The sequence below is a fragment of the Dermacentor albipictus genome, unplaced genomic scaffold, assembly GCF_038994185.2.
Source record: "Dermacentor albipictus isolate Rhodes 1998 colony unplaced genomic scaffold, USDA_Dalb.pri_finalv2 scaffold_11, whole genome shotgun sequence".
NCBI lineage: Eukaryota > Metazoa > Arthropoda > Arachnida > Ixodida > Ixodidae > Dermacentor > Dermacentor albipictus.
The window spans coordinates 6,993,087-7,014,481 of record NW_027225565.1 but is presented as its reverse complement, the minus strand read 5'-3'; the positions used below and the strand labels follow the sequence as shown (position 1 = coordinate 7,014,481).

Here is a 21,395-nt window from a genome sequence, read left to right as displayed (position 1 = left end):
TGCCTCTCCAGGTCAGTGAGCATGCATTGCAATTGGTCCCCTGAGTTACTAAGCAAGGCAATATCATCAGCGAATCGCAAGTTACTAAGGTACTCTCCATTAACTTTTATCCCCAATTCTTCCCAGTCCAGGTCTCTGAATACCTCCTGTAAACATGCTGTGAATAGCATTGGAGAGATCGTATCTCCCTGCCTGACGCCTTTCTTTATTGGGATTTTGTTGCTTGCTTTATGGAGGACTATGGTGGCTGTGGAGCCGCTATAGATATCTTTCAGTATTTTTACATACGGCTCGTCTACACCCTGATTCCGTAATGCCTCCATGACTGCTGAGGTTTCGACAGAATCAAACGCTTTCTCGTAATCAATGAAAGCTATATATAAGGGTTGGTTATATTCCGCACATTTCTCTATTACCTGATTGATAGTGTGAATATGATCTATTGTTGAGTAGCCTTTACGGAATCCTGCCTGGTCCTTTGCTTGACAGAAGTCTAAGGTGTTCCTGATTCTATTTGCTATTACCTTAGTAAATAGTTTGTAGGCAACGGACAGTAAGCTGATCGGTCTATAATTTTTCAAGTCTTTGGCGTCTCCTTTCTTATGAATTAGGATTGAATTAGGATTATGTTAGCGTTTTTCCAAGATTCCGGTACGCTCGAGGTCATGAGGCATTGCGTATACAGGGTGGCCAGTTTCTCTAGAACAATCTGTCCACCGTCCTTCAACAAATCTGCTGTTACCTGATCCTCCCCAGCTGCCTTCCCCCTTTGCATATCTCCCAAGGCTTTCTTTACTTCTTCCGGCGTTACCTTTGGGACTTGGCAATGTGCTTCTAACTTCTTGCGATGTTTTTATTTCTATTAATGCATTGCTATCTCGCTCTTATCAATGGGTATTTTATGCTGCGTCACGTGTTCCTTGTATGCCCTGTATATATTATTGCTTCTTTGCATCTTTTTCCCGAAATATCCCTTGAATCATTGTATTCCTTGATCTGTTCAATTTTTCTGTATTGCACTTTCTAGTATTGGTGCCTTACGTTAATTTTACTCGTGTTTTTTCCTTGAAGTGTGCCTTGGTGGCATTTCATTACTTCAGTTTTTCCTTTTGCATGTTTTGATCTTTCTAGCCATGCGGAAAAGCCATGCGTTGGTACGTATCTTTTGTACCAGACTTCACAAGGCTCCTTACTCTTCCTTTTTATGCATTTGATTTTGTAACTTCCTTACACATTGCCCCCATAGAGCCTGTAATATATTTTAAATAAATAAATAGGAGGAGCCGACAAAAAAATATCTTTCCAAAGTGTTCTGGAACTTGTGCTCCGTGAACACCGGCAGAACGCACCAATGATTCCAGCGTTATATGCCGCGCCTCCGTGCCATACAACATGTTAATGGGACACCTGAGAGCCGTATGGCGTCATGAAAAAAAAACATCTTTGGGGGCAACTAAGCAATTGTTGCGTGTGATTGCGAGAGTATAACGTGACGCTGATGTATGCCGCCGAGTTTAATGCAGCGGCAAAATTTTGCTGAGTTTAGCGTTGCTGCGTTATGTTTCCGAGGGTAATGTTGCTGCCTATGAGGTCGCAACAATTGCAAGATGACAAACAGGCCGTAGTGCGATTTCTCAGCTGAGTTCTACTTAAACTATAGTGTTTCACTTGCGTTGAGTGTTATTTCTCGATGACTTCACTTGGCCGAGCGATGCCAGTATTTTTTTCCGATCCGGCACCATAGTGTCGGCACTACATTTCTTCATCGGGTGCGTAGGCGAACTCCACCTCATACTACGGGGGGATGTCGTAGTCGTCGTCATCCGAGGGGCACCTGAAGCACGTTGCATCTTATTCGTCCATGGCGTCTGCGGGATCCCGACAACGCGAAAGGCAGAGCGAGTTGCTGCAGCTCACCTCCGAGGTAAATACAGCTGGTAGCGAAGCGACCATAGGAGCCTATACGTTCAAAAACATGGCGGTTCATCTGCGATGTATGGATGGATGGACGGATGGTTGCCGTGAGTATGTCCTTTGGAACGGAGTGGAGGGTTGCGCCACCGAGCTCTCATTATATTGCCTAATGTCCTGCCTTTTTTTAAAAAAAAAAAGGAAAGGAGAAAAAAAATCACGATGAACTCCCATAACCAATGTTGCTGAACCCCTATTGTAAACTTTGTTTTTGCGTGCCTCGGTTGTTTGCCGTTTGCCCACTTTATATTCACCAATCTTCCAATCGCCGCTTACTAATCTCTCCTGCGCACATATTTACGTTACCCCTGCTCTCGCTAAATCCATGTTCTTCAAGGAGGCCTGAGATGCCTAAATCGACCGCTGGACAGATATCTTCACATTCTAATAAAACGTGCTCCATCGTTTCTCCAGCTTTACCGGAACAGCCACATGCGTCTACTTCCTTCTTATATCTCGCTTTATAAGTGCGTGTTCTAACGCATCCCGCTCTCGCTTCGAAAAGTAAGAGCTTCCCTTGAGTTATCATGAATTGTTCCTTTTCCGATTTCGTTTTTTCCTCCGAAGTAGTTACTCATGGCAGGTTTCTTTTCCAATGCCGCCACCCATGAGATTATCTCAGTCTCTCTGACTTTCCGCTTGATGTTCTTTGTTGCCATGTTGCTCACCATACAGGTCGCATACTTGCTGGAAAGCTTCCTAGTTCTGTTCCTGCACTGTGAATCCATGTTTCTGCTTTTTTTGTACAAATACCTGAAAACCTTCCCAGCCCATTTAACTTTTCTCCATATTAGTCAGTAGTTATTCATAATCAATTTTACGTTCAGGTTCTCTCGCTTCAAAGCTTGGCCAGCCCGTATCACCCTGCACAGTTTCATTTGTAGTCTTCCCGTGAGCGCCCAATGCGAGGCGTCCCTCTGACCTTTGGTTGCCATCGAGTCCTGATTGTACCTCTGATTTCAAGCTAACAACCGCATTTTCTAATGTAAGTCCTGGAACCACCAAATCTTTTCATATACCCCGGAGCACCTCCTACCTATTGTATCCCCATAGGACTCCGTGTTTCATTCCGGCACGGTCGCACCGGAATGAATATGTGGCTGACAAACCCCTTTGTCTTCATGCTCCAGGCGCTTCCTGTATTCTTGGTGGCTGGACCGAGTGCCCTCGTCGTCTCCCGTCCAGTCCACATCGACGAGCCTCAAAGCAGTGACCACGCGTTCACGGACGATAACTGGGCTGCGCGACAACGTCTGCGCAACGACGTTCAGGCTTCCGTTCCGTTCCGTTTGGATCACCACTTCTTCATGGCTGCAGCGACATCGGCAACCTTATCGACATCAACCGCTTTAAATAGCAGCTGCTTCCACGAGTACAGCATTGGGCACGGTCGCACCGGAATGAATATGTGGCTGACAAACCCCTTTGTCTTCATGCTCCAGGCGCTTCCTGTATTCTTGGTGGCTGGACCGAGTGCCCTCGTCGTCTCCCGTCCAGTCCACATCGACGAGCCTCAAAGCAGTGACCACGCGTTCACGGACGATAACTGGGCTGCGCGACAACGTCTGCGCAACGACGTTCAGGCTTCCGTTCCGTTCCGTTTGGATCACCACTTCTTCATGGCTGCAGCGACATCGGCAACCTTATCGACATCAACCGCTTTAAATAGCAGCTGCTTCCACGAGTACAGCATTGGGCACGGTCGCACCGGAATGAATATGTGGCTGACAAACCCCTTTGTCTTCATGCTCCAGGCGCTTCCTGTATTCTTGGTGGCTGGACCGAGTGCCCTCGTCGTCTCCCGTCCAGTCCACATCGACGAGCCTCAAAGCAGTGACCACGCGTTCACGTACGATAACTGGGCTGCGCGACAACGTCTGCGCAACGACGTTCAGGCTTCCGTTCCGTTCCGTTTGGATCACCACTTCTTCATGGCTGCAGCGACATCGGCAACCTTATCGACATCAACCGCTTTAAATAGCAGCTGCTTCCACGAGTACAGCATTGGGCACGGTCGCACCGGAATGAATATGTGGCTGACAAACCCCTTTGTCTTCATGCTCCAGGTGAGCAAACGTTTTGGCAAATGTTACCGTAGTAATTGCTTGATTCTTCTTGTACTGCCGTGCCCAAGGCAAATGTGTTCTTTGCTTCGAAACTGCATAGTGTCTTTAAGATACCTGTTGTTGCTGGGAGGGGATGTAGAGAGCAACCCTGGTCCCAACATGCAGGAACTTGCTGCTGAAATTAGAAAAATGGCTGCCGACATCACCGCTATCAGAAACGAAAATGAGGGTTCAAGTGAGTCGTTAGCAAGTATTCACTCCAAACTAGATCTTTTAGGACAGCTTGAAAGTCGTATGTCAGCCATCGAGGAAAAGTGCATGCAACTGGAAAAGACCATGAAATCATTTCTGCGTCAAATTGACGACCTAGAAAACCGAAGCAGACGGTCGAACCTAATTATTTACGGACTAAGCGAACCCGAGGATGAAACATCGGAAATCCTAGAACACGAGGTTAGCACTAAACTAATTAAAGAAGTGCTTGGTGTAACGTTTTCCGGTTTCGAGCGAATTCACCGCTTGGGAGGGAAGACGGCTAACAAAACGCGCCCCGTGATCTTCAAGCTGTTCGATTACAGAGACAAAGCCAAGATACTTAAGAACTGTTTTAGACTGAAGGGTTCCAAAATTTCTGTCAGCGAAGATTTTTCTCTGGCGGTACGCAATATAAGAAAAAAACTTTGGGATAGTTGCAAACTTAATAGAGAAAAGCACGAAAAGGTCAGACTCGTTTACGATAAGATCAAAGTAAATGATGAACTCTTTGCATGGGATGAAGAATTAGGCGAGAGAATACCAGTAAAAAAAGTGTCTCCTAGAATTGCCGAACGGCAACCTGCTAAGTTAAGAAAAAACTAACTATTCTTAATATCAACGCCAGGAGTATAGTTAATAAGACGGTAGAACTTGAGGCCTTGTCTCTTGCACATGAACCTGATATCATAACCATTAGTGAAACTTGGCTGTCATCATGTATCTTGACCAACAATATATTTCCCCCAGGTTATATAGTTCTTCGTCAGGATAGATGTACACGTGGCGGTGGCGTCGCGATTTTAGTGAAAGACGACATTCAGACCACACCGCTACCTAACATTACCGGCGCAGAAGCACTGTTTTGTAGGATCACGATCGGCGTATATTCCCTTTATGTTGGTACAATGTACAGAGCACCGAATTCTGGCCCGGAGCCATTACATATCTTGTCTGACTACATGCAGCGTCACCTTCAAGGGGACAAAAAGGTTGTCCTTACGGGGGATTACAATCTACCAGGTATAAGATGGGATTCGTACGATGCTGGTGTTATCGATAAGGACAGCGCTGAGGCGATACTTGATATGGCCTTCAATAGTGGTTTAAAGCAAATCATTCAGCAACCCACACGTGTCACTTTGTCGAGCAGCACAATTCTTGATCTAACTTTTGTGAGTGAAAACATTCCTGTAGAGGACATATCATGGGAAATAATTGACGGAATTTCGGACCACAAGGCAACCAAATGTTGTCTATCACTACCGTCGCCAATACGCTCAGAAAAATTGATCACACGAATATATGATTGGAAAAACGTAGATGATGTCGGCATTCTTGACTTTTTTGATTATCACTACCCCAATTTTTCTTGTCTTTTCCATGATAATTCTGTGACAGTAGATGAATTATGGGCGAAATTTAAGACCTATGTACACGAATGTTTATCAAACTTCGTACCCATGAAAAAAAAAGAAAGTGCACAAAAGAAACCCTTGGATCACAAGGAATATAATACATATGAAACGTAAAATGTCAAGGCTGAGGAAACTTAAGGGTAAGACATCAAATCCCTGTTTCTCTGACAAAATTAGAAAATTGGCACATGAGTTGAAAGTAGTGATAAAGCAAGCAAAACATACGTACATGAACGTCACACTTAGCAACTTCATCAAGACGTCTCCTCAAAAATTTTGGAGATATTTTAACGCGAACGTGCATAAGCAAAGCAATTTGCCGCAGAAGGATGCTTTCCAAAGAGCAAATCAGTTTAATAACTTTTTTAAATCCGTTTTTACACAAGACAACGGAATCTCACCAGATTTAAACCATCAGCCGAGGGGAACCGGCGACATACTTGGTGATATAGAGATAACAGAATCAGGTATACTTTCATTGCTGCTTAACATCGACATTAAAAAATCTTGTGGCCAAGATGGGATCCCCAATACTTTCCTCAAGAGATACGCAGAATGGGTCTCTAAATACCTCTTACTTATCTTTAAAAAATCTCTAGAATCGTCTGACGTGCCCAAAGACTGGAAAATAGCAAAGATTGTCCCGATTCTCAAATCAGGTGACGCAACAAGCCCATCAAATTATAGACCGATTTCGCTAACCTGCACATCTTGCAAAATTCTCGAACACATCATACTAAAACACATCGTAACCTTTGCGGAAGATAATAACTTGCTTAGCATCAACCAACATGGTTTCAGAAAAGGACTGTCTACTGTTACGCAACTGACACAAACTGTGCATGATCTCGCTCTAACAATTGATAACCGCGGGCAGACTGACATAATATTCTTAGATCTATCGAAGGCCTTCGACCGGGTATCCCATCCTAAACTCCTGGGCAAACTACAACACATTCTCGGATCTGGCAGCATAATAAACTGGATAAAAGCCTATCTTGCAGGTCGGCAACAGTACGTAGAAATCGAAAGTCAGCAATCTGATTGGGTAGAAGTGTCATCCGGAGTACCACAAGGAACAGTCTTAGCACCAATTCTTTTTTTACTATACATCAATGACATGGCAGATAACATAAAATCAACGATGCGCATGTTTGCAGATGATTGCATTATATATAGGGAGATTAGGAACCATAATGATCAAGTAATACTAAATCACGAGCTTGCGCAAGTAGAAAATTGGTGTCAGGCATGGCAAATGAAGATTAATTTAGACAAGACTGTTTTTATGAGAGTAAGCCGAAAAAGAACCCCACTAGAATTCACCTACACGATCGAACAGCAAAAATTAAAGATAATCGATGATTATAAATATTTGGGCATTGTCCTATCATCTGATATGAAATGGGACAAGCATGTGTCACACATATCTTCTAAGGCATTTACAACACTTTGTTCGCTTAAACGCTCTTTAAAATCTGCCTCACCAGACACTAAGATGCTAGCCTACACCTCATTCGTTCGTCCTATACTAGAATATGATATTACCTGCTGGTCTCCACATACCAGACAGTGCATAAAACGCCTAGAAACAATACAGAGAAAAGCCATCAGATTCATTTATAATAGGTACAACCGTAATGATTCTCCGACAGAACTCCTTGATAAAGCTTGTCTCCCGACTATTTACAAGCGTGCGAAATACTTACGTCTCAAGTTTCTGTTCCACCTCCTTAACGGAGTCTACAAATTAAACAGTGGTGCATATGTATCTTTTTCTGAACAGCGAAACACTAGAACTAAACATCATAAACATTTAATTGAATACAGGTTCCATACAGACACATTCAGGTATTCTTTCTTTCCCCAGACAATCAGAGACTGGAATTCATTGCCTAGTGATATCATAACTTGCTCACCTGACGATTTCCTCCCTATGCTGGAAAAATATGTCTATGCATGCGCATCTTGATTTACCAGTATCGCCTGAAGACCCCGCATTTTTGGTTTTGATGTACTTTTTTGTTGTTTATCTTATGCTTCTGTATTTCTGTTCATTAACCTTTAAGGCCTGACTCAGGAAGGTCACACCCTTTGTTGTATTACTCAACTACGTCTACTTGTAAACTACAATACTAACAAGTGTATAAGTTTGTCATTCTTATTTTGATGCAATGTATTTTCCCATGTCCTGCAACAGCCTCAAAATGGAGGCTAGCAGTATGTATGAAATAAATAAATAAAAATAAAAATAAAGACGTATTTCTCTTCCCGTTTGCTGTAATTTTTTCCTGCGTTTCTTGATATCTATCTGGAAATGGTTATATACAGCACATGGTATATGGTTTATACATATACCAAGGTATTTATTTACGTTCTTTTTCCCGAGGTATTTCCTGGCCCCGCATTGACACAGTCTGTTCACTATTTTCATTGAATTCCACAACACCTCGTTTTTAACGCTACATTTCTGACCTAAATTCTCGCTTTCCTGTCCACCGATATTAACTAGACGTTGCATATCACTTTGCTTGTTAGCTAGCAACACAATGTCATCCGCATAAAACAAACCTGGAAGCTACTGCTCTACTGCTATACCCGCCTGTTTGCATGAGAGATCAAACCCGATATTACTTCCCTCTAGCGCCCTTTCCATCCTCACCAGGCCACCCTCGCCTCTGTCCCTTGCTGATATCAACTTCCTCCTCGATCCTCATCCTTTTCTATTCACGCAAACATCGATTTCTAGGTAAAGCTCTCTCAAAACCTGTATGCAGTTATCGCCCAAGCCTTCCCATTCCAGAATTTCCCACAAAATTTTGATGTCTACCTTTTCATACGCTCATATAATGTCTATAAAGGCCACGTATAACGGTGTCATTTCTACTTGTTTCTTCCACTCATTTCATTTCTAATAACTTATCGAGACGCTTCATTATTCTGAAGCCATTCTGAATTTCTCCTAAAATGCTGCTATTCTCTGCCATGCTTGCAGCTTTAATTTAATTGCCTGGATTGCTAACCCATATATTACCAATGTAATGGTGAACCGTCTATTTGAGTGAATTCCATCTTCGTCTGGCTTACCTTAATAAACTAAATGATGGCGTAAATCTTGTGTCGTTTTTCTGCCGCGGCTTTCTGACGATGGCGGGGGTGGCTGAATGAGCCAAGTAATCCTCTCGCAATAAAAAAGAAAACAGAAAAAAAACTTGAGGCGTTTTACGTTCCCAACCCGATCGACAAATGAGGATCTCATTAAAGTTTTATGCAATTTTTAAACATAGCCTGTTGCAGATAACGTAACTCTAGTCATTCAGCTTGATTACTCAGAGAGACGGAGATTCCCTGCACGAGAAATGGAAAGCTGATCTCCCGGCGGTATAAGTTTCGATGTACACAATATTGCAAACGCAGCTCTAAAATAGATGAAAACAAAAGTCAAGCTCGAAGTATACGTAATCGGTAATGTTGTATAATGGGGACACAGAAAGTTGCAAGTTAACCTAAACGACTACATACAAACAGAAACCGTGCTAACCGCAAAGGTGCACTATCTACTACTGGCCGCAGCGGTCGCTATTCGACGGGGCAAAGTGCAAAAACGTGCGTTTACTATGCATTGTGTGCACGTTACAGAACACTACAACGTGCCACATAATCACATCGTAGTTCTTGCGCTTAAAACCCGTGAATTTAATTTTAGAACGCAGCTCTTAGGCGTTCGTTCCTACGGAGAGCGTCAGCGTCACGGAGCGAACAAGCACATTGAAAGATGAATAACGGTGACAGCGAAGAGAGCGCAAGAAGGAAAGCGGCGGAGGAGGGCATGGTGAAAGCGGAACAATAAACGCGTAGTTCCTCGCAAGACGCGCTCTGCGGCGACGATGACAACGCGATGGCGCCGCACTAGCGTGCGTCGTCTGGCAAGTCAGTCTGCGACGGCTGCTGTGAATCGCGCCTGTGCGTTACCTACCTGCTGCCTCTCGCGATCGCCCGATTAGGGACGCAGTCGCGCTACGTTTCGCTCCCTTTGAGACATGCCACATGAAACAGATTGCCCGCGCGAGCCAGTATATCGCGAAATCAAAACACGTATAGAGCTGCACTCAAATTTCACATTAGGGAGCATCGTAATCTTTGGTGAAATTGTAATACACAAACACCTTCTCCATCGCATCAAAGATAAGAGAGAAACTCTGAGAGTCAGTGAGCACACTCATTTTTATCTCGAACCGTCGCTCTCTCATTTGGTCCACTCTATGCGACTGTCACCCGAAATTGTGCAATATATGTCAATTGAGGCACATCATATTAACATGATAAGCTAGCTAGTCCGACTATACCTTGAATCTCAAACTTACGAGTGCGGATTTTGTTAACGCGTCAACTTCTGATTGCAGAAATATCTAACAACAAGATGTAAACCCACGCCATACTTTCACTGTACCTGCCGTCTCGCCAGCTTCGAGCAATAAAGCGAGAATCGCCAACGAGGATCGAAAGTGTGGCAAAGAGCGTATAGCTCGCCCTTGGCGGCGGGCAAAGGGAGAGCCTTTCATTGCTCGCCGTAAAGAGCCGCCTCTCACTCCAGGGTGACACATGAACCACAGTATTCGCTGCTCTACAGAGATCTGACGGTACGGAGTTATGTGGGGAAGTTTCACGCTTGACGACTCGCGTGTTGGCCTCATCAGCTTCAGCGAGTTTGTGCGGAGAACCCACCTCTGAGCGACGATGAGTGCGAGGGTTTGTGGGCTGTCATGCTCGAGCCTGAAAAATGGCGGGACGTGCAATGTAGGAGGACGGGGCAGCGGAGTGGAAGAAATCTTGAATTCGGATCTGCAATGTTTACTCGCGACGAGGCGGCACGGGGTGAATTTCTAATCCAAGTGCGTCAACCCGTGGCCAATAGCGTTTAGACTCGGGCACTGCAGCCGCAAGCCACGTCGAAGGCTGCCGATTGGGAAACAACGTGGAATGTCACCTCCGATCTCAGCTTGGCAACAACCGAGAACACCGTGACAGCGGCGCAGGAATCCGCGCAACTGCGCCGGCGAAATAATGCAGAAACGAAGATGCCGAATGAAAAGGATAGTTGTAAAAACGAAGAGTAAGACCAATGGTAATAAAAATATTTTAAAAATGCAGATCCAACACATTGTCGGGAACAAGAACCATATGCGATGCATTATGCAAGTTGCTGGCTGTCCAGCTTCGTTGGGTGTCGCGCAAAGCATTGCCAGGTGGAACAACGTGTTTATGTATTGCGAGCAGTTGTGTGGATTATGCGAGTCTGTGTGACCATGGCCGCAATATGGCACCGATGACAGTGACGACGATCGCATGACGGTGGTGACGGCCTCATTTATACTCCGATCTTTCGACGTGACCTTACGGCATGCCTATTCCTGGAAACTACACATGGAAGTAAGCGAAAGAAACAGGGATTATGAAGTTATCTGCTACGAAGTGTTTTATGTTAATGATTTATGTTAAAATGATTAAACCATTTGAACTCCGGCAACGAAACGTTAAGACCTGTTCGACCTCCATTGAATATTAAGGTGGTATATAGAGTTTCGCACAATTTCTACGTAGTGTTAGCTGCCACGCGGAAATAACTGGCGATAGTGAACCGATCCAAAAAGCGGCATAGTCTTGCACAACATCTCAAAGTGTTGTCTGCTGCGACGGAAGAATGCGAGAAACTGACACGTGACGGAAGGACCAGACGACTAATACAGCCAGCCGGGAAGTTCGCTTCAGCACGAGAGAAGTGTAGACAGCCACAATATGGTTAGTGGGCGCTGCGGAACCAGTTGCGCACGCCACCTATAGAATTTTTTTTTTCATGGGCGGCGCCATATTACGCAGGCCGTGGGGTCATTTATTAGCACTCTGATTTCACCGCCATGCAGATTTCGCAGAAGTGCGCTGTATTGTGTGCCAGGTACACGCTTGGCGGCAGTTGCTTTGGGGTTGCCGTGGCCTACTTAAGGCTCACTCACACTAGGCCGATCCGACACCGATTTCGGTGTTCCAACTATCGGCCGCAGGGTCTTTTCTTTCATGTCGGCGCCTCTGTCACACTGTACACTGTCACACTGTAGTGTACCTTTCCCCCTCTCGCGAAATACATTTTTGGCTACGCGACTGACGTAGATCGAGGACGACAGCGTACCGCCTTCGTGATCAACGCAGGTCGAACTGGTTTTAAAGTTTTTTGGCGGAGCACAAACTGCACCGTCGTTTGAACATAAACCACTTAACATAGACGCGGGCACGTCGCACTGTATTAACACTTAGTCGCAGCTGATGCCATAATTTTGCTTACGCCCATACAGTACCTATGTAGGTCCGAGGAACACGCGTGCCGTGAATTCACGTGGAGAGGCCACAGCATAAATTATTGCCATCGCCGTCGTTCGGTCGTCGTCACTGTCGTCCTCGTCATATCGCTGCTGTTGTCACACAGACGTTCGCGTCATTCTCACAGCTGCTCGCCTTACAAAAACACGTTGTTCCACCTTGTTCTACACAGCCAGAAACCTGCTAAATTCTTCGGATATGATCGATTCCCACAGTGAGGGAGAACTGTATAATATTTCAATATTTTAATGCGAAAAGCATTCTTGACATACTCAGGCAAGATTTTCTTTTTTTTCTCCTGATTGTACAGCTATTCAGCTGTCCTAGCAGATATATGGGCCGGTACCGGAATAGTGCAGTCGAAAAATGTGGGTCGTTCGTCTCGGCGTGTTCGAAAGGGTACATGTACGTGCTTCAACAAATATCTTTGCCTCCCACTTGAATCACTGTATCGGTGCCACTATGATGCGCGGAATTCCAGGTGGCGTCAACGGAACGAGCAGTGTGTCCCGCATGAAGCGCCTCATAAATTGAGTACGCGCCTCATAAGTTGCAATTTTCGACTAATCGCTTACTTGGATAGCCATCGTATATGAAACCTTTCCGAATTTTATGTATTGTTAGTCTGACTCAGTTTCGATCTATTCTTTCCATTTTTAGGCATTCGTTCTTATATTTTTTTCGCTCTTTAGAACAGTCCTTTATTTTGCACATATACCCATGCCACCAGACTTCTATCCGCTCAAGTGGGTCTGTGCCATAGTTCCCGACATGCACCATGATCAGCTCGAGCACGCAGCACGCAGCTCCTCGTTCCATGTGACACGCGCAGCATCTGCCAGGCTTCTGCATCGTCTCCTGAGGTCCTAGTCTGCGGCCGTACGAGTGTAACGAGCCGAGTGTGACGTCACCCAATGCAGTTGCGCGGACTCCTGCGGCGCTTACACGACGCTCCTGGCTGCGGCCAAGTTTGCATCGGGGCCGCCACACTGCGCTTTTTCCCGATGAGCGGCTTTGCCCATCGCTTGTGGCTGCACTACCAGAATCTAAACATGGTTGGCCGCGGGTCGACGCACACGGCTGAGCAAGTCGCCACGTGCCACCTCACCGAGGAAGACGGGGCAGTCTTCATTCAAGGCTTCCTGCAAGTGCACGCGCAGTCCGTAAACGATGGGCGACGTGTCGGGCCACTTCCGCTCTCTCGGAGCTTCCACCTCGCACAACTTTTCAGGCTCCAGCACGAAAGCCCACATGCGTCCGGACCCTTCGCCGTTCAGAGGTGGGTTTACCGTGCACCCACAGCACAGTTGATGAAGCTAACACAGTTGATGAAGCTAACACGCCAGTCGACAAGCGCCAAGCTTGCCCACATAACTATGTACAACACTGCAGATCAACGTAGGGCAGCGAATACTGTGGTTCGCGTCATTCATCCTGGGGCGACAAGCGGCTCTTTACGATGAACAGAGAGAGGCTCTCCCTTTGTCCGTCGCTGATTCTTCCGTGTGCAACAGGATTATAAGCGGCGCACGAAGGGCGAGCTACACGCTCTTTGTGACACTTAGCCGATTCTCGATCCTCATCGGCGGTTTTCGCTTCATTGCACGAAACTGGCAAGGCGCTGCCCAGTGAGCGTATGGCATTGGTGTGCGGCTTGTTATCAGATATCTGTATAGTCCGAGTCAGTGCGTTTACATCACCGGCGCAGATAATGTGTGATATTCTATACAGTCGAACTTCTTAGCGCATCGTGTCAGTGGCGGTGCACCGTTATTTCCATGTATTGCAACGATTCGCACGACCTTCGCTGAGGACCGAGCAAGTGAGAGAGCGATGGTGCGAGATAAAAAAAAAACTGCACTGTCTGCCTTTCTCACTTTATCTCCTCCCTTTGAGATGAAGCAGATGGTGTGTGCATTCATTCCTTCGCGTTGACTTGCACCTTTTAAATCGTACAGCTTTCTTTGGCTCCGTCACCCGTTTTCCTGGTCGGTTGTGTGTGGTTGGTAGACCAAGGCCGGTGGTCGGGAATTGCTCGACGAAGGTCGGAGACAAGGCGCCGACGCGAAGGACGCCCCTGCTTGCGTTGTGGGGCGCGTTCACAGGCGAACGCCAACTGCGGTGGCTCTTTGAGGCACTGCGGGGAATTAATGATTGCTTCATTTATTTCAGTCAATTAGGGAATGCACCCTAGTGAAACGTTACAGAAATGTAGCTTGAGAACATCTGCGGCCCAGAGTATAAATACAGATATATGGTATACCGGGGTAGCACGCATACACAATTTATGCCAGCAGGCAATGGCGAAATAACATTTCAGAAGGACAACATGTTATATGAAAGACTGGGGAATGAAACATCAACTAAAACAGCAAGAACGCAAACTAGTTATCTATTAGCAAACACTATTATTTGTTTCTTTTAATAAAATGTAACCTAAATGAAGCGAAGCTATAAACTTCGACATACACATCATAGAACGGGTCATACATATTTAGTGTTCTAGGCAATAGATATTCTAAGCTCCGTTCACCGTAGTTTGTTCTTACACACGAAAATAACCATTGATTTGTCTCGTACAAATGCATTGATGTATGCGTGCCGTTTTAGAGCGAGCCTAAAGATGTTAGGTACACTTGGCAGACAAAATTCGAGAGAATATAATAACCTGTATGCAAAAAGAATGTCCAGACAAAGAATATTTTATTGAATAAAAAGTTAAGTTCTGTAACTGCCACCAGCCATAAGTCTTATTGGTCCTTTTTTTTCACAGCTAGAAGCATAATAATGCTGCTTTTAGATGTGGTCGCCCATACCAAGGGTGCAGGGCCGTAGTCAGGGGGGGGGGGCTTATGGGGCTTCTGCCCCCCCCCCCCCGAAATTTTTTCGTGCTGTCATGTGGCGCCGACCAAAACAACTCCCGGCGCCAGAAATCATGCTCGATTTTGCCTAGAATGTTGTTAATTCACGCTCGAAAAGACATTTTAGCGCGAACATTGAAAAATCGGGCTGGATTTCGGGGCAACGCCCATGCATAGGGAGTCACATATCGTAACGCAAGGAGCCTCACCGGGCACAAAATTTCAAGGGCGTTTTGAAGGCGAGCGGGGTGGTCTCGGCATCTCGCGGAGTCTGTGGAATCTACGGAGTGCTTGGATTTCAATTCTGAAACGTTGTGGGTGTGAAGTTCTCATAACATTTTGATGCGAAAGGTCCATTGACATTTTCAAAGTCGTGCTTTAGATTTTCGATTCCGGAACTTTTTGGGTTTAATGCTGTTGTAAACATTTGACGCCAAAGGTGCATCGACTTTTCTAAAGTCGTACATCGGGCCATACAACGAGACAAGCCAAATCAACATACTATCAGACAAGTTGACAAAGCACGCAGCGAGGTCCGATGAGACAAAGCGTTCTGGTGGTTCATTTGTGCCATCAGGTCACAGAAAAGAATATAAACATTTTTTTTCACCTGCGCGAAAGCATCCATGTCAAGACACTAAAGCCACCATTGTAACTAAGTTCTTATTTATTTTTCTACCTAGACTTTTATTCGCGAGGATATATTGAGCCTCTTTCTCCTTTCTTTCTCATTCTTTTTTTTTGTGTGTTCTCGCAACCCGCGGGCTGCCGATCCAGCCAGAGCGCATGCGTTTTTCTCGTGCTGCATCGACAACCGCGCGGCGCACTTGTATGCGCGTTTGTTTTTCTCTGGCCGACTGCATTTTCGCCTAGGAGAGTTTTGGACGCTTTCTGGCTAGCAGACGAGAAAAAAACAATGCATAGTCACTCGCCGCCAGCACTGCGGGGACTCGATAGATTGCAACGCGTCCGCTTGAGCGCAACCTCCCCGGAAAATGTTGTCTCGCCGGTGTAGGATACCGAGCCGTACGCGTATGGTTTTCTGTGGACCAAGCTTCACACGTTTTCTTCGATAATCGTTCGGTAGCCACACTAGGGGCCCAAAGTAGGCATCCGATTGTAGCCAACATGGTTTCCTTTGCGTTATACTTTTTCGCCGCCCCCCGCCCACACACAAAAAAAGAAGACATCATTGCGGCGCAGCGAATTTTCGCATGGTGAAAGTTCGATTTTGTTGCTTCTTTTGCGGAAAGTAATGGGCGACAGGATGCTTCACTTGCCGGATACTATTTTATTATTGCGATAGCAGCTCTATGAAGACTCCAGGCGCATTCCTGTCGTTGCCCTCATGTTCCGTATAAATAAAGGCCAAGGGCGATAACATCGTGACCGCGCGCCGCATGCTCTATGTCCGAGTGAAAGCGTGCGGGGGGAAGGGGAGGTGGTGAGCCGACGATGGTGGCAGAGTCTTGTGTGCGCAAGGGAGAAAAGCGGGGAGGAAGCGCGCCGCCTTCCGTCGCACGCGATACATTTTGGGAGTGGAGGGAGGGGGGGGGGGGCGGGTGCTGGTACCCCGTTTGTGAATCTGTGGTTGCGCAACCAGCTTACTTGCCTAGTTTGACGCATTTTCGCTACCTGAAGGCGACGGACTTGAGTGCGCGACTATAGACAGCCTACACTTAAGTTCTCTCTCTTTCTCTTTCACTCCCCATTCCCCTCCCCACGCGTAGGGTAGCAAACTGGACTCAGTCTAGTTAACCTCCCTGCCTTTCCGTCTTCCCTTCTCTCTCTCTCTCTTATATATAGTGGCTTTTTCTTAGGTACGTAGATTTATTGGAGCCTTATGCGTATATTTAAACATCTTGTTGCGAGGTTTTGTGTATATGCGCAGTTAACTTTGTTTCCAGTGACAATGTTTTGCCTTGTATCAAGCTGTATCTTCACATTTGTATATTCCATCGTATCTTCGCATTTCTAATGCACGAAGGCGAGTCAAATGAAAGTGAGACAACCCGCCCGGCGCAATAATAGTTCGGTTCATTATTTTCGACGCATGCGCGTAGCACATACGCGTCTCATTTACAAGTGACATGCAGAGGTGAGGTTAAATGTTCTTTAATGCTCTCATACACGGGGTTTAACATGGTTGCGTGACATTATGGGCACTTCAAAAGTTGAACAGCTTGGTGTCGTGAGGTGTTTGACAAATGAAGATGTTTCCCAGAAAGAAATTATTCGCCGTATGGCTGCCGTATGCGTTGAACTTTGCGTTTCATTGGCCACTAAGAAGCGTTGTAGCAAACTGTTCAAAGCAGCACATGAAAGTTACAAAGACGATCCACGGCCGGGCCAAAGCCACCGTGCAATCACCCCCAACACAATTGAAAAGGCCGTGGTTGCTCAGTGGCTATGGTGTTCGGCTGCTGAGTACACGGTCGCGGGATCGAATCCTGGTCACGGCGGCTGCATTTCTATGGACGCGAAATGCGAAAACACCCGTGTACTTAGATTTAAGTGCACGTCAAAGAACCGCAGATGAAGGTGACGACTTTTTGTCTGCAATTGTGACCGGGGATGACTCATGGTGCCGCTACTACTAGCCTGAAACATTACGGCAAATGTTACAGTGGAAACATTTGAATTCACGGCTCCCAAGGAAAACAAAGGCCGTCAGTTATGCCGGAAAAGCGTTGACTTCTTTTTAAATCGTAAGGGGCCACTATTGATCGAATTTTCTAAACCTGGAGAGACTCTAAATCGTTTCAGATATTGTGAAAGATCGGATCGGCTGCGTGTCACAATTAAGAACAAACGACGTGGAAAATTGCGCATTGGGGACATCTTCCTTCACGACATTGCCCGTTCCCACGCCGCTGATGTGGTTAATACAAAACTGGCAAAGTTCAAATGGGAAACGCTGCAACATCCCTCATGCAGCCCAAACCTGTTGCCTTGCGTCTTCCACATTTGGTAAAATTTGAAGAAACTGCTCAAGGGAACCAGATTCGTGTCGAAAGATGACGTGTAGTCATTTGCAGATTTTTGAGGCAGCAACCCAAGGAGTTTTATGAGACGGGAATTAAGCGACTCGTTTGTAGAACAAGTGTCTGAATACTCATGGTGACTACTTTTAAATAAAGTACCCCGTTTGTCATATATTGGAATTGGCTCACTTTCATTTGACTCGCCCTCGTATATGTTGCAGAACTCCTGCTTTTTATATGTGCTCTCTGTTGCGACTATAATTTCGGAGCAATTACTCGCAATGAACAAACGGCAACGGCTGCTCCTGCGCAATACATTCTTACAAAGGAAAGCGTCATTGAGATTTTCCCTTGGTCGTTGCATATGTACAAAAATGTACACAAAGTTGTTGAATGACAGACATCTATGTATATATATATATTGATCCCTCGACTAATTTCATAAGGAGCAGGCCGAGCTGCAAAGTGAGCCCCCCCCCCCCCCCCGAACGAAATTTCTGGCTACGCCACTGCAAGGGTGTGTTCTGTAGTGGACACGTTAATTTCGTCTGGTGTTGGAAGTGGTGATTGGGTGGGGGCGCCTGTCTCCTTCTGTCTCCCCAGCCCATCCGATCAGGGCTTCAGCAGCATACGAAATGGACATGTGCAGTGGGTGGTCATTTAAAAAACAATAATAATAAACACGGTATAGTAATTGAGATCACGTTGGAATATCGCAAGGCATATGATGAGTTTAAGCTAAGGCTGAAATCTATAGCGGCGTTTTGACCAGAAACCTACAGCAAGTGAGGGCTTTGAGCTACCACACTGACCCTACCGAACTCGGGACGAAGCTTCTATTTAAGGCCTACAAAGAAGATTGCCATGCGCACTTCAGTGACGATTAAGCAATCAGTGTTTTCAAGAAATAAAATGCTGAAAAATAGCACAATCGCAATAAAATAATCGTATCAACAGCGGCTTTTAGTGTCAGTTAGGGGGGGGGGGGGGAAGCAAGTTTGTTTAGAATTCAAACTTTATGATTTTTTTATTATGTCGAGTGAGGTAACTGAGAGCCAGCTTTTACAACGTGTCAGTTTGGCTTCGCACGGAGTGCTTTGCATCTATGCAGAACGTCCGCGCGCGCTCTGAAACACGACCCAGGTTAATTAGCGAACGAGCCCGGCCCGGTGTCCGCAGCGTCAAAACCGAGCCCGCGCCCACCCAAAAACATCTTAAGCAGGCCTGGCCCGTGCTTTCGGGTCGGTCCGGGCCCGTGCAGTTCTCTAGGCTGTACCGCAGTGCCTATGAAGAACGTCCCAGGCATCACATTATGTGCGTCTCAAAGCCGTGCGGCGTTGAACTCGCCCTGCAACTCGGTTGCAACTCGGTTGTCTATTGCAAGAGAAGACTAAACCCATTTTAACATGACAATGTCAAGATGCAATGTGCAGCTGCAATTGCAATGCAAAGCGCAGCCAGAGCAGTAGGGAATGTCGGCATTGAACAAGCGCAGGTGTTGAAAGCTTACGGGAACATTACCTGGTCAGCGGTCCGAATAAGCAAGACACGTTTAGAGTATTCGTGGGAAACAAAATCAAGAGAACAAATGCCGGCGTTCTTACAGGCACAGGTAACCTTACAATATCAGAAAAAGCTCGGCAAAATATCAGACTGCAGTAGCTATACTAAACTTTATAATATGATTAGCCCAAGCAAGCTATGTCACCGTTGATCACCGCGCCGTTTGAAAGGGGATGCCAATAACATTATTATCGATAAGTGAGTGCTTCTTGCAGTGAATGTAAATGTTGGCGCGTAACATCATAGGGCGGAAAACGTAACTTCCATGAATGATGGTGCATATGGCCTCTAGAAACCATCACGAGCTGTTAAATGCCGTGGTGGAAGACCTCAATCATAAATGATAGCTCATCGCAGTTTAATGGGCCCATAGTCAGGCCCCGTGTATAAGAAGGGTAGTGGTTTGGGATAGTTGGTTAGAATTCATGATCGATGTTATTTGCGCACCACTTGGATCGAGGACTGGGGAACGACAGACAAAACCGCTTGTCTCTGTCGTTCCCTAGTCTTCGTTCCAAGTGGTGTGCAAATAACATCGATCGTGACCCGTATAAGACTTTGGTTATACACCAGATTTCGCAGACTGCCGTGCAAGGAGCGTTAAAATATACCAAAACATTGTGAGTAAAGGTTAGTGCTAGCCTTGATATAACCAAATGATATGTCAGGCGTAAATCAATAGTGCGAGCAAGCGACTACATTTTACGCAGCAGACACTCTCTCCCTTTACCTCGTTCACAGCCCCCACAAGGCAACATTAGCGGCTTCTTATGGGAGGGCACCAGCTCACCCCTGTAGTTCAAGAGGAAAGTGTGTAATCATTGTATTCTACCCGTGCTAACATATGGGGCAGAAACTTTCGAGTTTAAGACAGAAGCGCGAGACCAAGTTAAGGACTGCGCCGACAGAGCGATGGAAGGAAAAATGTTAGGCGTAACGTTAAGAAACAAAGAAAGGGGCGTGGATCAGAGAGCAAACGGGGATAGCCGACATTCCAGATGACATAAAGAGAAAGAGAGGGATCTGGGCAGGCGATGTAATGCGTAGGGTATATAACCAGTGGACCATTAGAGTTAAAGAATGGGTACCAAAGGAACGGGAGCACACTCGAGGACGGCAGAAAACTAGGTGGGGTGATGAAATTAGGAAATTTGCAGGCGCATGCAGGGCGTGGGGGGGGGCGAATCAGCTAGCGCAAGAGTGGGGTAGTAGAAGATCGCACGGAGAGGCCTCCGTCCTGCAGTCGACATAAAAATGGCTGCTGTTGCCTGTTGCTGCTGCTGATGATGATGGGAGGACAGCCATTTTGGTTGGTATGCAGTCCGCCTTGTTATAGGCAAGTGACCTTTGTCCGTGGCCGCGATATTGGCATGGCATCCGCGCGTGCTCAAATTCTTCTTTTTCTTCTTTTCTGTCGTTTGTCTTTTTTACGGTCGGCTCGGAATTCTTCGGTTGTCATCATACTGTGCGCTTTCAGACTCGCCGCCGCCTTCGCGCGGAGTTTCGATCGAGCACGCACTTTCTTTTGTGCGTTATTTTTCTATTGAGTGCAAGCGCCGAGGTGATGGCGGCCCTTTCTGTCGCAGTGTCCCGACCCTGCAGCCCCGCTTCCCTGCTCGACGCTGGAGGACCACACGCAGCCGCGCGGCCATGCGCACCACGTGCTTCGTCGGGGAGCTGCAGCGGCCGAGCCTCGGTGACGCGGCCGCCCACAATGCACAGCGAGGCGAGGAGAACGCGCTGTCGTGGCACGGCCGCGCTTGTTTGTCTCGGTGATGTCGCCTTTCTGTGCCGTCACTTCTGGCGGCTCAAGTTCGTGCGCTTTCTTCACGATTGTATTACATTTTTGATTAAATAAGGATTTCGTTGTCTGTGGTGGTTGCGTCTACGCCTGGCCACTCTCGTTGA

General features: G+C 46.3%; 1 protein-coding gene across 1 annotated transcript; it reads left to right on the top strand.

Annotated features, from left to right (window-relative positions):
- The first annotated feature begins 3,048 nt into the window (after positions 1 to 3,048).
- LOC139051273 (uncharacterized) lies at positions 3,049 to 21,358 on the top strand. The gene is made up of 3 exons (XM_070528274.1): positions 3,049 to 4,037; positions 12,810 to 13,358; positions 21,074 to 21,358. The coding sequence occupies exons 1-2, from the start codon at positions 3,060 to 3,062 to the stop codon at positions 12,840 to 12,842; spliced, it is 1,011 nt and encodes a 336-aa protein (XP_070384375.1). The 5' UTR covers positions 3,049 to 3,059; the 3' UTR covers positions 12,843 to 13,358; positions 21,074 to 21,358.
- Positions 21,359 to 21,395: the final 37 nt, after the last annotated feature.

Bases quoted from the DNA above. Each gene is read 5' to 3' on its own strand.
- LOC139051273 (XM_070528274.1), top strand. From the start codon at position 3,060: ATGAATATGTGGCTGACAAACCCCTTTGTCTTCATGCTCCAGGCGCTT. The intron at 4,038-12,809 runs GTGAGCAAACGT...CCATGCCACCAG, and splicing joins CCTTTGTCTTCATGCTCCAG to ACTTCTATCCGCTCAAGTGG.